The sequence below is a fragment of the Periophthalmus magnuspinnatus genome, chromosome 7 (assembly GCF_009829125.3).
Source record: "Periophthalmus magnuspinnatus isolate fPerMag1 chromosome 7, fPerMag1.2.pri, whole genome shotgun sequence".
Taxonomy (NCBI): domain Eukaryota; kingdom Metazoa; phylum Chordata; class Actinopteri; order Gobiiformes; family Gobiidae; genus Periophthalmus; species Periophthalmus magnuspinnatus.
Genome location: NC_047132.1, coordinates 22127689 through 22141474, shown reverse-complemented (window position 1 = coordinate 22141474; position 13786 = coordinate 22127689). Strand labels below are relative to the sequence as shown.

Sequence of the window (13786 nt, the reverse complement as noted above, 5' to 3'; positions counted from 1 at the left end):
ATGAAGACATTTTGTACATGAGCAGGACGGATCTCATCTGCAAAATGAAACTTCGTAAGATAAAAACACATTTTCCTCATTATAATTTATGAAGATATTAAGATATTTTGTCACCTATATTGTGATTAAAACAGATTGGCAACTCTGTTACACAAAACTGTATATTAACATTTTCTAGTATTTTAGAATTAAAGCATGACAGATGAAATTCTATGGATAAAATAATGTATGATTTATTTTTATGATCATAATCACAGCAACAATAGCTTCCACACCAGTTTGTCTTCCCTCGCCCTCATCTCCTGCCAGACAGTCACACCTGACAGGCACCTCTATGACATTTCCCCTGATAACAGAATGTGCCATATGGCCGAGCAAACGGGTAAGATTTTTTTTATATCTTTAACAAATGTAATATGGGTGAAAAGGTAAGTTATGTGCAGAAAAGTATATTTTGTATTTTTATTTTATTTTTTTAAGCCTATTCCCCGACTGGACCCTTTGCATCCACCTTTTGTCCAAAAACGAACTGTAAGCCTGGAGACGCCAGCCGTTCACTACCACAACCATCAGAGGGCTTTAATAATGCAGAGAAAAGAGCATTACAGGTAAAATAATACACAGCAAATACAAATGTTTTGTATTTTTCACACCTCAGACATTTGGCCTTGCTAAGGGTTAGTGACATCTGTTTTTAAAATGATGTGACCACTGATTGACAGATGTCATCAAGTGTGGCGAAAACCCTTTTATGGAACCAGCAATGAAAGAGAGGAATACAGGTAGAAAATTTAGCTAATAGTAGTAAAGAAATCATTGTCATTATTGCTACATTTCAAGTTTGCTTATCTTTCAGGAAAGACATTCGTAACCACTTAAAAAAGCAGATGGAGGATAAATGTGTAGCTCTGAAGCTTCAATTTACTAACAGAGCAAAAGAGGCGGAGTATCTTTGTGAAATGGATCGCCTAGCTTTGTCCAAAGAAAAGGAGCAAAGGATTCTGCACAGAGCAGCTATGACGGCATTTAGGGATGAGAACAAACGGGTATAGTGAAATTTCTGTCTGCTAATAAATTACCATATTATCTCTACAATTATTAAATGACAAACAAAAATGGTTAAATATAAAAGATTTTAAGGATATGACTAAAAACATCCTAGTGGTGGTAAGATTAGTGCATGTATTTATTACAACAACCATCTTGTTTTGGTAAAGCATAGATTGCATGGCAGCTTTTCAGGATTGTACACCATAACATGCATTTGCTCTTCTCTGTATTACTGTGCAGCTAATGGAGCAGGGCTGGAGGGACAGAGTGCTAACACGTTCCCAGGAGGCTCTGAAGGAGAGAGAACTGCTGCACCTCAACCCTATTAACTGGAGTGGCACACTGAAATAGGCTTCTCATTCAGACAGAAAACAGCTGATGTCTTACTCCCAACTGTGAAATTCGGTATATGGTACAAGCCTGCTGGTTTATTTTGAGAGATTGTTGGTAATATAAATGTCTGCAAAAGTTGTGACAACCGGCATGCCGCTTACAGTAATTAATAAATTCAAAAATAATTTCATGAGTTGTTTAATTGTAAAGGAAATGAATAAATAACAAAATGTGACATTTTTGTGACAAATAAAATAATAAATTAGCATCAAATAGCACATTAAATATTGCATCAAGATTAAATAAAAGGCAACAAAACATGATTCCAGTGTTGAGTTTGGAGCTGGTGTTCTGGTTGCACTAAACCTTAACAGTTCCTCAGTTTGTCAGTGAAAAGTCTTCATCATGCCAATGCATTTTGTAAAACAAAACATGTATTTTATGTATTTTCTTTAAATTCAAACAGTAATTCATGCATTTAGACAATATATTTCTCTTTATAAAGCAATGTTAAGCACTCAAACAGATAAGGCTAAAAACTAAGACGGTAAAGATTTCAGTGATGACTTGAAATGAAAGGAGGAATCTTGAAAAAGTTGCATTGAAATCACAAACCAAAAATTCATAAAAGTTTGGAATCACCCAAAAATGTTGAGGTACATCATCTAAAACAACAGTGCAGTGCATCTTCATTTTCTTATAAATACATACGTACAGTGGCTCAACAGCCTTCAAGTTTGTCTTTTCCAAGGATTTTTCCATTTATATCCAAGCCCTTTTGAGAGAACCCAAAATGAATCCCTGCATAATAAAAAAAGCATTGCAGAGATAACGCCATGCCAAGATGCTTGTCTTTTTCACATTCATCAGCAGTATTTGTTTTAGTCCTTTTAATCTTTTATATCCAGCCAGTCTACCTTCCCTTTAAGAACCCATCCAGCATGTAGTCTCCCTTCTCTGTAAGCCAGTATCCAGCCATAGCAGCAACTCCTCCTATGAATATGGCAGTGAAAACCATGTCTCCTTTCGCAGCCAGAGTAGCCAATGCACAGATGACCACTCCAAAGAACATCTGCTGCAGCACCTGCACCTCATCATCGGTCATGTCATCAAAGAGACCCTTGTCTGGATCGGCTGAGGAATAAAGAGAAATTATATAGTATACAAAATGAGTTCCAGGTGATATACCACTTGGGAAAGAATAAGTTAACCATCCCTGGGCAGCTGTTTATTAAATTCTTTTATACGTGTCAATCAGTTAAAATTACGGCATTAATATTATTTTCTAAATGTTAAGCCACTATATACTTAGTGTTGAGGTTGCAAAAAACAGACAATAACAAAACTTACATTATGATCAATATATAGGACAATCACAGACAAAATATGAAAGGTTAAAAGTCATTGTTTTATTTTCATAGGGTATTTATTAAATTGTTTTTTCATTAAAAATGTTTTAAAAAGTAAACTTTTTAGCTGAGGTCCAGTTTGCAGAGTTTAAACTTTTCTGTGAAAAAGAAATAACACTTACTTGTGGGTTTGTTCTCAACACAAATGCTGTCTCTTCTAATGAAGCCATCAGCACATTCACAATGGAAGGATCCCTCTTCATTAATACAGGCCTCGTTTAGCCCTGGGCATGCTATGGCACGCTCACTACATTCATCTATATCTGCAATGGCAAAAGAATCTCAACAAGACATGACTGGGGAAAAAGATATGACACTGTATCAACACTAACAATGACACTTACCGAGACACTTTGCACCCTTAAGTCTGTAACCACGTGCACATTTTTTACAACGTGCTGGTCCGCTACCCATGCATCCAACACATGCCTGATCACAACCTGAATTGTAAAGAAGACAACAATGAATACTATATTAATACATTATAAATATATATACACACACACACACACCGGTAAATGATATATATGACATGATATATTTTTTTTGCAAAATGAAAGGGCGAAATAAAAAAAGAAACACTAAATAAGAAATAAACTAGGGGCAAACCAACTTCCTACATTTCAGTTCATTGCATACAACCCTTACGGTTGTACTAACCTCTGCAATCATATGATCCCTCAGTGTTATGACAATAGGTGTTAGTGGGGCAACGGGCTAACTCAGTTCCACATTCGTCAACATCTAGAAACAAAAAACATTTTAGAAAAATTGTAAAATGTATATAGTATAATATTTTGTATACTCACCTACACACTTGTTGTCATGAAGAATCCATCCAGGCTTACAATCAAGACATTTATAATCCTGAGGTCCAGAACATTTCTTACATGAGTGAAAGCAAGCTAAAACAAAACAAAACCAAACATGAAACAAAGAAGAAGAAAAAACCCTAAAAGTTACATAAAGAAGAAACACTATTCTGGTGGGGTTTTTTTTCAGACTATAAAGAGAACATACCTGCGCAGGCTCCTACACTGTTATTTGAACTCTTCTCTCTATAATAACCATCAGCACAGCTCTGACACAGCTGGCCCGAGTATCCAGGGTCACACACACAGTCTCCATCCCCGAGACGAGTTCCCTCCCCCTCACAGCGCCCTAGGCCTCCACAGATACCACCAGGGCCAGATGGACACTCTAAGTATTGATTAGACAATATGTTACAATTACAAACACTTATTAGCATGAAATATTTTGACTGTTGACACATGTTAGGTATACTATACCTTTACATTCAGGCCCAAAGTGGCCTGGTGGACAACACAGTCTTAGCTGTTCTATGCAAAGCCATTCAAACAGATCTGGTGCCTCCTCTTGCCTGTAAAATACATATCACACTTATGATATAGATTTTCTTTTTTGTTGTACCAAAATTAATAATTTTACCATCAATTACAAAGCTGCATACTGGTATGCACCAATATCATTTAATTTACACAATCACCTGTGAAACCACCAAGTCTCAACCTGGTCTTCTATCTGCTCCAGCAGCTTATTACATTCAAAATCTGTCTTCTCACATGCAGCTTCTACAATCTCCAGCAATCGAGTCTCACTGTAACATTTTATATAGGTCATATTAAATAACACCAATAGTAAAAATCACTGACAGGATCATAAAGTTTTTACCTGCGTGCATATTTGGCCAGTTTCTCCTCCTCCCAGGCAGTATTCCCACCACCGAAATTTTTGTTGGCTGTCCTCTCCAAGCCCTGAGAAAAAGCTAATGATAAGTTAACAACAGATAAATTATAATAAAATAACAAACCTGTCAGAAATGCATATACCTGAATAAAGCTGTCAGTGAGTTTTCGACAGGTCTGGCATGGTGCTGTCTGGACCATGACAGCAGAGAGCTCAGAGAGAAGCACTAATGCAGGCAGGAATGACCAGTCCCACCACATGATGCTTAAAGAAACACAACCAATGATCTTTACAAGAAACTGGTTTATTATTCGACTAATTACAGATTAAAATAATACAATGATCTCATTACGTTAGTATGTATGTAGTCGCTGTGGTCTAAACAACTGCTTCAGACAGTCAGGATGCTATTTCCTGTTAGCTTCCTCAGCATCATCACCAAAAACATTAGCTAACAACCTCAAGCTAGCAACGAGATGATGCTCAGTCTCTGCGTTAACCTTCTTAATATCTTATATGATCAGATACCGCCGTTAACCTGCTTAATTAGGCCATTCACGTAATATAACTGGATGGTAGTAGTATATTTCTCCGATGTTACAATAACTTAATGCTAACTGCAACAGAGAGGCTATGCAAAGTTACCTTATTCAAAAGCCACCGCGTCGCTGCTCCTCCTACGATTGTTGTCTGCTGGGCACTGCTGTGATTTTCACGTTTGTCCCATTCCTATTTTAAAACTTTAAACGTGTCATTTTAACTATGCGTACAGGAAATAACAAAGCTAGGATACAATGGTATTGCTCCCAGGGTCCTGAAAAGAGTGAATGAACACTGCAGCTGCTCTGACCAATTCACTTGCAGATGACAGACACCGCCCATCCCCGTTTCCCACTGAGATTTGATTTATCCACCAATCAGTAAGCAGGATTATTTCACTACTTTATTAACAATGAATTCATTTATTAATTAGATATACTCTATACAATACAGAGCTATAACTATACCAAAGCCAATTTGCGTTGTTTAGTTGTTCAAATAAGGCTACATGCAACAATTACTTATTCAATTAAAATGGGATATAAATAGTAAATAATTCTTAACAAAAAAAAACAAAAAAAGTGTGTTTCTGTACCTACTATATGGTAAACTTCTGAAAAGATTTGGTTCAAAGTTAGATTCTTGCAGTGTTGTTCTGATGCTGCTGTTGTATATATTTTCTACCTCTAAGTATTTTATTTTATCTTTAAGCATATCTTTTTTTTTAACTTTGTGCATTCCCTTACTTGTATTTGTATTTATTCAGTGTGTTTTTATGTTGCACATTATCACCGAAGTAAGTTCCTAGTCTGTGAGCTGATAAAAAGTGTTCTGATTCTGATTGTCAAACTAATGTTTTAATTGCAAAGAAAATATTGCTGATAACATTTGCAATACCTAACGCTAATAAACCGCACACTATTTCAAACCCAATCCACTTGACAGACTTTGGGGTTAGTGTCTGGACTGGAGGGGGGCGTGATGAGGTAAGGCTGCAGTGGTATTGTCTCTGCAACATCTTCTTCTTCTCCTCCTCCTCCCCCTACACAACTCTGGGGCATCACAGCCAGTCTCAACACTGCCGTCCCAGCTGTAAACCCTGACAACCCTCTTGCTAACGCCCGCGACGCCATTCTGAGTCCATGCGCCCTCTTTCGTCTGGATGAGGACGTGGCCATTTGTCTTGCCCCTGCCAGTTCTGTGAGAAACCCTAAGCTTTGAGATGGAAGGCTGTAGACATGTAGACCACGGAACAGTTCTGGAAGTGGCTGGCAAACTCCTTCAGGGGGCAGGGATTCAAACTGCACCAACATGAAGCGCTCGCCTGCTCGACCTTGTAAGTAGTCTGCAAGGATACAACTCAAAGATGCGCTAAATACATCAACACAATTTGAGTTGGTACTGCCGTCTATATCTTTCTGATTTGTTGTAAACCTCGCCCAGGTTTTAGCTCCCCACTCTTCAGCCCTCCTCCTTGCAGCTTGGGTAAGCACTAGAACAACCTTTCCACCGTGTCTTTGCAGTTGATCCAGTCGTGAATGGAGCCAAGGCACCGGACCCAAGACACTTAATTCAGCATGGCTCCACAAGTCCAGAGACACATTGCAGCCCAGAGCTTGGAGGGATGACCCTAAGTGGCACATTAGACCAGGTAAGGCTTGCTCATCATCAGGCGGATATAGCAGAACCACATGACCACCGCCTACAGCCCCTAAAATAAAAAATACAATAAATCAACCATGATGCTTTGATAGTTTAGACTTCAGAATATTAGCTTCATAAAGAAACGGCCTTTAAAGGTGCACTATGTAACTTTTTGGCCACCTAATTGTCTTCATGTAGATGTTATTGCTTTGCCTGAAATGTTCCACAGTATGGCATTAAACTTTTTTTTTTCAATTACAAGTTTGTTTGTTTTTTTGGGGGGGGTTTTGCTCAAAAATATATCAAGAATCATGCATTCTTACTGTGAAGGGGATCACCTCTCCAATGATCTGACATGAAACTTGGCCTGGTGGTGTTACCTGCTTGTCTCCATAGAGATAAATAAATTTACTGCAATTCTGTGGAACACTTCGAACAAAGCCATAACATCCCCATGAAGATAAAAGATAGATAAAACGTGAATTCATACAGTACCTTTGACGTCATCATCTTTCAACCATCTCCATGCAAATCCTGTGTAAAAAAATATGTATAAATAATATCATGTCAAATAAAATACAGATTATATTATTTAACAAAAATATTATAAATATCTTTAAATCAAACTGACCTTTGATCAGTGCATGTATACAGCATGCTCCAAGAATTGACACAGAGGCCAATAACAAGGCAACAAAAAGCAAGACAATCCGCTGCCAACGAGATACTGAAAAAATCATTTGAAAGGCCTTAGATTAGGATGTTAACAAGTACAAGTACAGCTGTTATACATTTACTATGTTCAGTTAATGAAATTTTACTCACCTGCAAATGGGCAATAGGGATCCAATGGAGAATGTATCCCATCAAGTTTTATCTAAAATAAAATATTGGCAGTAATGATTAAAAAGGAAATTGTAATCCTAACAAACAAATAGACGATAAGGTTTAATGTTAAACCGTCTTTTACTTGAAGACAGAGCAGAGGGTGTGATGACCAATTGAATACTCCTGTTTTCTAGAATACAAAATACAAACAAATATTAAAAAGTATTTAATAATTTTATATTGATAACAACAGATGAATATCTTGTCAGTAACTATCTGTTTTATTACCCAATGGTTTCCATGAGTTGTAAACCAATCGCCATGTCCATCCAGTTTCTGTCTAGACCCTGTCACTTCTTGACACTTGTCCCTACTGACCACATCTCTCTTGCACAGCCACACATCCGCCTTCAGCCTACAGGGGGCGCTGACATTCCAGAGCAGCACAGAGCTCCCTCCTCTTGCAGACTCCATCAAAGCCACTGACACGTTGTGCATCATCCTCTCTATGGCAACTGAATAATAAAAGTAAGTCATCATCATATGTATGTGGATCCAGATCACTGTTTACATCCAAAAGTGTTCAGTTCATAGAGTCATTATGTGGTAAGACGCTTCATGAGAATGTAGTGTATAGTGAGTTAATTGGCTATCTAAAATACACGTCTTTAGCACAATACTGTATTTTTATCCTTATTGTACCTTGTTGATTCTTGAATGGGCAATATTTTCGGCGTAGCTTACTGTCTTGCCACCAAACCTGTAACAAACATTTAAACCATCTAAATTACTTGCATTCAAATAACCTAATTACTTCATGATAAAATCTTACTTGAAAACACAAGCATGGGGCTGCAGAGTTCAATGAGATCACAATTTCTTTTCTGCCTTCACCCTAAAACAATTTAATAAAAGATCATTTGTATAATCTACAATGATTAATTTTATTTATTTATTTTAATACCACTGGAAGAATCGCTCCTGGTGTCTCGTCCCACATCATCTGACACATGAGTGTCTTCTCCTTTGCTTCTTCCACTTTGAGTCGGATGACCTCTGTTTTCTGATCGGTTACAAATTGAAGACTTGGGACTGAAACGTAACACATTCATGTATGAACATTTCCCTTTTGATAGATGCAAGAAGATCCTGTTTGTGGAGGACAACAACAGCAAAAACGAAAGTTATAAATTACTCATCTGATGCACTCAGCTTTAAACTTAAAGGGGAGGTATTTTAGTTCTATGGGGTATTAATTGCTAACGCATGACATATTTAGATTGCCATGTTACCTTTAATTGTTCGGAAAATGCTAAATGTACCAAAAACAACATATTAACATGTTTTATAAGGTTCAGTTTTGACACCCACAGCCAAAAGTTGCTCCCCCTTCACGGTGCTATCACATTACAATCAGCATGTGTTCCACTACTGAAACTACTGCCCATCGCATCAGGTTTGTCAAATTGCAGTGTATTGTTTTGTATCATGCTTTTGTATATTTATGAAGAATTGTCATGTGGGAACATGAGTGACGTGTGCTCGTAGGAAGAGCATTGGACGGATCTCACAGCTAACCATAACCATAACAAGTTGAATAGAGCCCAGAAGAGATCACTAGATTACTCAAACATGCACGGATGACATCTAAATCCTCTTCAGGAATGTTTTTGATGAGGGAACAATGTTATAACATGGTATAAAGCTCCAGACAATTTTGGATAATACCCCCTTTTTAAGAGAATGCTTTTCAATGATAAGCAACTAATATACTATTTAAAAAAATCTACTAAAACTGGTAGTATTATTACTAATTGTTATTATTACTAATTACAAATTTTCAGTTCCTCACAGTTCCTCATTGGTTACTGTATCTTACCATCACAGTCTTTAATTTGGCTACCCTCTGGGCTCAAAGAACAAACTGCAAGAAACACATGGTTGATATTTAAACATCACATTTATTTAATGCAAGCAAATGAAAAAGTATAAATTCTACCTTTTTCTAAAGATGGAATAGTGATATCATGCTTGTACTGTGTCATCTGTGCAAGGACACGAACCAGAACTGGAGCACCAAAAGTCACCTTTTCTCTTAACAGTAACTAGAAAGATGAATGGGCATAATGTTAACTTTAATCTATCATTGGGTAGTATGGTGACGTAGATTTTATGACATTTCAATAATGTAATCTAGGGGTATGAACAAAGGTCCAAAGTCACAAAGAGAAAGGGCATCTGGTGTAAGTCAATGAAAAGTAATATACACTAGGAAACCTGCTCAAACAACAAAAGGTGTCAAAGCCTAGGATGCAGAACAAAATGCTAACTATTTGAAGGTTAGATAGATTATTTATTCACCTTATGTGTGGAAGCAGCTACATTTGATCTGGAGAAAGTAAACTGTAATGTCTTGCAAAAGCCACTAGAGCCTGGAGAACTGAAGCAAATTTTAAGCAGGGCTGCACAGACACAATAGTTATGAGATGCAATATCATAATGATCAACATTTTTATCATATAAATTTAATGAATTTCTACATCATACCTTCTTGAAACATAAAATGTCCACTCGCATCAGTCTGTTGTGTGCTGAGAAACACCTCTGTGGTATCTCCAGATTGCTCTAAATCATCCACTACCGCTGAAGACACAAATGTGTTAATTAGGTCTGTTTTTGAGGACTGTAGGTTAAAACAACTCCAAATTAACTTACAATAATACTAAACAACAAAAACTTCATATATGTGAAATCTAAGAAATAGTGTTTAATTGAAAACGATACTCTGTTAAGAGTTTTATTGTTGGCACATGTTATATACACACTTTGTTTAACTATATGTTAATCTATGGTACAAAGTTACTGTAAAACATATTTTGATGTCAAGGTAAACTGTTAATAATCAAGCTCTGCATTTTTAAAAGTTTAAAATCATTCTATGCTTCGTAACAAGTAAAACCACATTGTGTATTTCACAGCATTCACAACAGTCATTATCAATAATTAGACTAGAACGCTACTTGGAAAGGTTAATGGATGCGTAAAGAGGCTGTCACCTGTGAGACTGATGATGAGCTGCAGACAGGACACACAGAGTTGTCCCTGTGTGCAGCAAAGAACAGGTCTCAGATCCACCTGTGTGATATTCACTGGCCCCTCTGGATCAGGCAGCCCTGCTTCATAGAGAGACTCTGTTTTCAAGCAAACGTATTTAATGCACAGTGTGGATAATATACAAATATGATACATTGCTTACTTTCTTACAAAGGTGCAAAACATGTCTCCCATGCAGCAGTGGCAATAAGGGAGGATAGCAGCTACATTCTGGTCATTTTAAGGCCACATTTCTTATCTGTAGCCTCCTTTCATACAGGAATGTGTGACTCACACTTTGGGAGCATCATTAAACACTGGTGCAATCTCACTTTGTTAGACTCTACTCACTAGACTCCACTTCAGACTCTGCACACTTTGTTACACTCCGCTTTGAATTTTGCTGGTCACTGCCTTTAAGCCAACAGTATTACTGTAACAGACAATAAAGATCTACAGAATAACTCCTGTGCCTCTGCTCCTGTTCTTCATGCAACAGAACAGAATCTGTGTTGTTTGTTTGTCAAAGCAGCATAATTTTTGCAATTAATGTTGCATTATTGTCACTTTGACTAAACCCCTATATCTATTAAATGTGTTAGAATGTATGCATAAAATGGAAACAAGAACTTAATTCAGCATGAAAAATAAATAAATAATTATATATATATATATATATATATATATATATATATATATATATATATATATATATATATATATATATATATATATATATATATATATATATATATATAAATTCTAATTTACCATACCTGAAGTCACTTTACAGTTCAGCAGTCCCTGAAGACAAAGATTAAGAATCACGTTTTTAGAATAAGCCTCTGAAGAGAACGTGTGGCAAACACCAAGCAGGACAAACACAATAAAATTATACTAGGAGCGTACAAGGCAGACATAGGTTTAAAAAAAAAAAAAAGCATTAAACACCTATACCCAGGCTTCAACAAAGTTATCCCGTTTTTCCCTGGTTTGAGCACAGTTTAGTCCAGGGTGTAGAACTGGTTTGATCCTGTTTAGTTCGGGTTTAATTTTAAAAGTTTAGTCCAACTTTAGTCCATGTTTATTCCCAATTTACTGTGTGGTGTGTGCACAAGTGTGCATGGTAATGATGTATGAACAAAGCACACCAGAGAATTTGCCCTTTTGTTTTTTCCAATCCTCACTTTGATTTCTTGTAACTCAAAGTAAGGATTTTACCAATATATGTAGGCAAGATTTCTCACAAATCTACTGTTGAGACTGACCCACAGACTTGCAAACTGAGCGCTGGAGTAAGATGTCACGCAGAGCCACTGTAGTAAATAAGTAATGATCATTAAACTCAGAAGGGCCTCAGGCAGAATGCGTGGTCTTTGTGTTGTTTTTTTCTATTTCCTTAACAACAATTCAACGTTGCATGACACAACCACTGAGTTTTACATACATTTACTGCATATGTTTGCTAAGCCACCCAAACGCAAAGGATAAATTGGAAACAATTCTTCTTGCATGTGATGTAAGCTGCAAACTGTTCCTACACAAACAAAACCATTCTAACCCAACCTGTTTGCTTTACCTCGCTGCAGGTGAGTTCAGGTGAATTCACATCGACTATATCCAGCGCTTTAGTCCAAAGACTCCAGCACAGAGGCAGCAGTAACATCACAAGAAAAAACACGCGTTTTCCTGAAAACCTAGTGGTTTTGTGCGCCATATCTGCCCGTGCCAATATTGTACCTGACGCTGATATCCAATTACGCTCTAGTTTTCGGCTCCACAGACCAAAGCCAAAGCCAACAATCTGTCCACCTAATACATAATCTATCCACACAATACAACAGCGTGGACTGGCACACTCTCACATACGTGTGAGGACAGGTTGGTACAGGTGACCGCCCACAACGCAACCGAGAAACTGCTCATGTTTCCAGATGTAAGACGTAAGATCACAGGTTTACGCGAGAGGTTGGTTTAAGCAGAATATGAACTTTCCATTCATCCTATGGATGTTGTGGGTCGTCATGGACGTCAGCAGACCCTTTTTACCTGGGCACTTGCCCCTGTATGTAAAGACCCAGTCCGAGCAGGAGACAAGAGCACATAATCACACGAGGAGCGCCCCCGTGTCTCACAATATAAACTATAGTGTTACAGTTATAAGTTACAGTTGTGTTATCCCTGTTTACTGTAATCAGCGGCGGGTCAGATACAGCCGATGGTTCCGAAAGATCCTCCGGTTTATTGTGGCAAGTCAGCACAATAAGCATCTCCTAAAACTTTTGAACCAACTTATACGAATTGTTTGCCGTAAAGTGCATTTTAATAAAATGAAAGTCACCACACAATCAAAACCTAATAAACACTGATGGGCTATTAGATGGATCATGGCGCGCTCCCATTGTCAGGAGAGATAGTGCCAAGGAAAGTCTGATAGTTTGGATTTGAGGGAGTCTGAACGAACGAAAACAATAGAAAACTGTTAAGTTTTAAGTCCGGGCCGTTAATGATCAGCCTAGATAACAGACGTTTCGCATGGCCTTTATTATTCCGTGTTTGAATGACTGTTAAACACAAACGCTCATGAATAGGCCCACTTTTCTTTTGTAGAAGCAATGACTTTTATGAAAACTGGTCACGTGACACGGCGAAACAGTCTGCTTGAGCACAGAGCATATGGACTATGTATGACCCAGGTAGGTCCTGTGGCACAGCACAGCGCGCGAGAGGAGCTGGCGACATTAGTGAGAAATCAAAGGCTGTAGGGAATGTTTAGGGTCCATGAAGGTGTTCTACAAAGTCTAAGCTTTTAGTCACTTTTTATTATTTTTAAAGCCGATTCAATTCAACCTGGAAAGACTCAGACGGGCACGAAAGTAAAGAATATTAGATTTTATTGAATGAGTTCTCTTTGGCGCTCAGACTCCGGCAGAAGATATTTCACTGAAGGGCGCGCCAGTTTGATGACGTTTAGGAGATGCCTTTCCCCCGGAACCTGGACCCTGGAGGTGAGGCTGAGGTGAGGCTGAGGTGAGGCTGAGGTGAGGCTGAGGTGAGGCTGAGGTGAGGCTGAGGTGAGGCTGAGGTGAGGCTGAGGTGAGATGATGCGGAGCCGACGCGGAGCTGCGGACGGTGCGGCGCGAACTGAAGCGCCTGTGCGTCTGTGATGGGGGTTTAAACAG

At 38.0% G+C, this 13786-nt stretch overlaps 3 protein-coding genes across 3 annotated transcripts; 1 reads left to right on the top strand and 2 right to left on the bottom strand.

The window, feature by feature from the left end:
• The first annotated feature begins 12 nt into the window (after positions 1-12).
• On the top strand, positions 13-1496 carry LOC129456410 (uncharacterized). Its single transcript, XM_055223214.1, has 6 exons — positions 13-54; positions 258-382; positions 481-608; positions 723-782; positions 857-1046; positions 1291-1496. The coding sequence occupies exons 1-6, from the start codon at positions 18-20 to the stop codon at positions 1399-1401; spliced, it is 651 nt and encodes a 216-aa protein (XP_055079189.1). The 5' UTR covers positions 13-17; the 3' UTR covers positions 1402-1496.
• LOC117374089 (protein disulfide isomerase Creld1) lies at positions 1444-5385 on the bottom strand. The gene is made up of 11 exons (XM_033970249.2): positions 5145-5385; positions 4643-4763; positions 4485-4567; positions 4300-4410; positions 4082-4173; positions 3813-3992; positions 3602-3697; positions 3453-3536; positions 3137-3232; positions 2915-3055; positions 1444-2517 (listed from the first exon to the last, which is right to left on the bottom strand). The coding sequence occupies exons 2-11, from the start codon at positions 4757-4759 to the stop codon at positions 2297-2299; spliced, it is 1221 nt and encodes a 406-aa protein (XP_033826140.1). The 5' UTR covers positions 4760-4763; positions 5145-5385; the 3' UTR covers positions 1444-2296.
• Positions 5386-5889: 504 nt separating this feature from the next.
• wu:fl23c11 (uncharacterized) lies at positions 5890-12360 on the bottom strand. The gene is made up of 16 exons (XM_055223205.1): positions 12184-12360; positions 11381-11408; positions 10568-10702; positions 10059-10154; positions 9873-9973; positions 9511-9616; positions 9391-9435; positions 8476-8603; positions 8344-8406; positions 8214-8271; positions 7800-8026; positions 7654-7701; positions 7509-7560; positions 7315-7410; positions 7179-7217; positions 5890-6750 (listed from the first exon to the last, which is right to left on the bottom strand). Exons 1-16 carry the CDS (start codon positions 12319-12321, stop codon positions 5963-5965), a joined length of 2148 nt encoding a protein of 715 aa, XP_055079180.1. The 5' UTR covers positions 12322-12360; the 3' UTR covers positions 5890-5962.
• Between the last annotated feature and the right edge of the window lie 1426 nt (positions 12361-13786).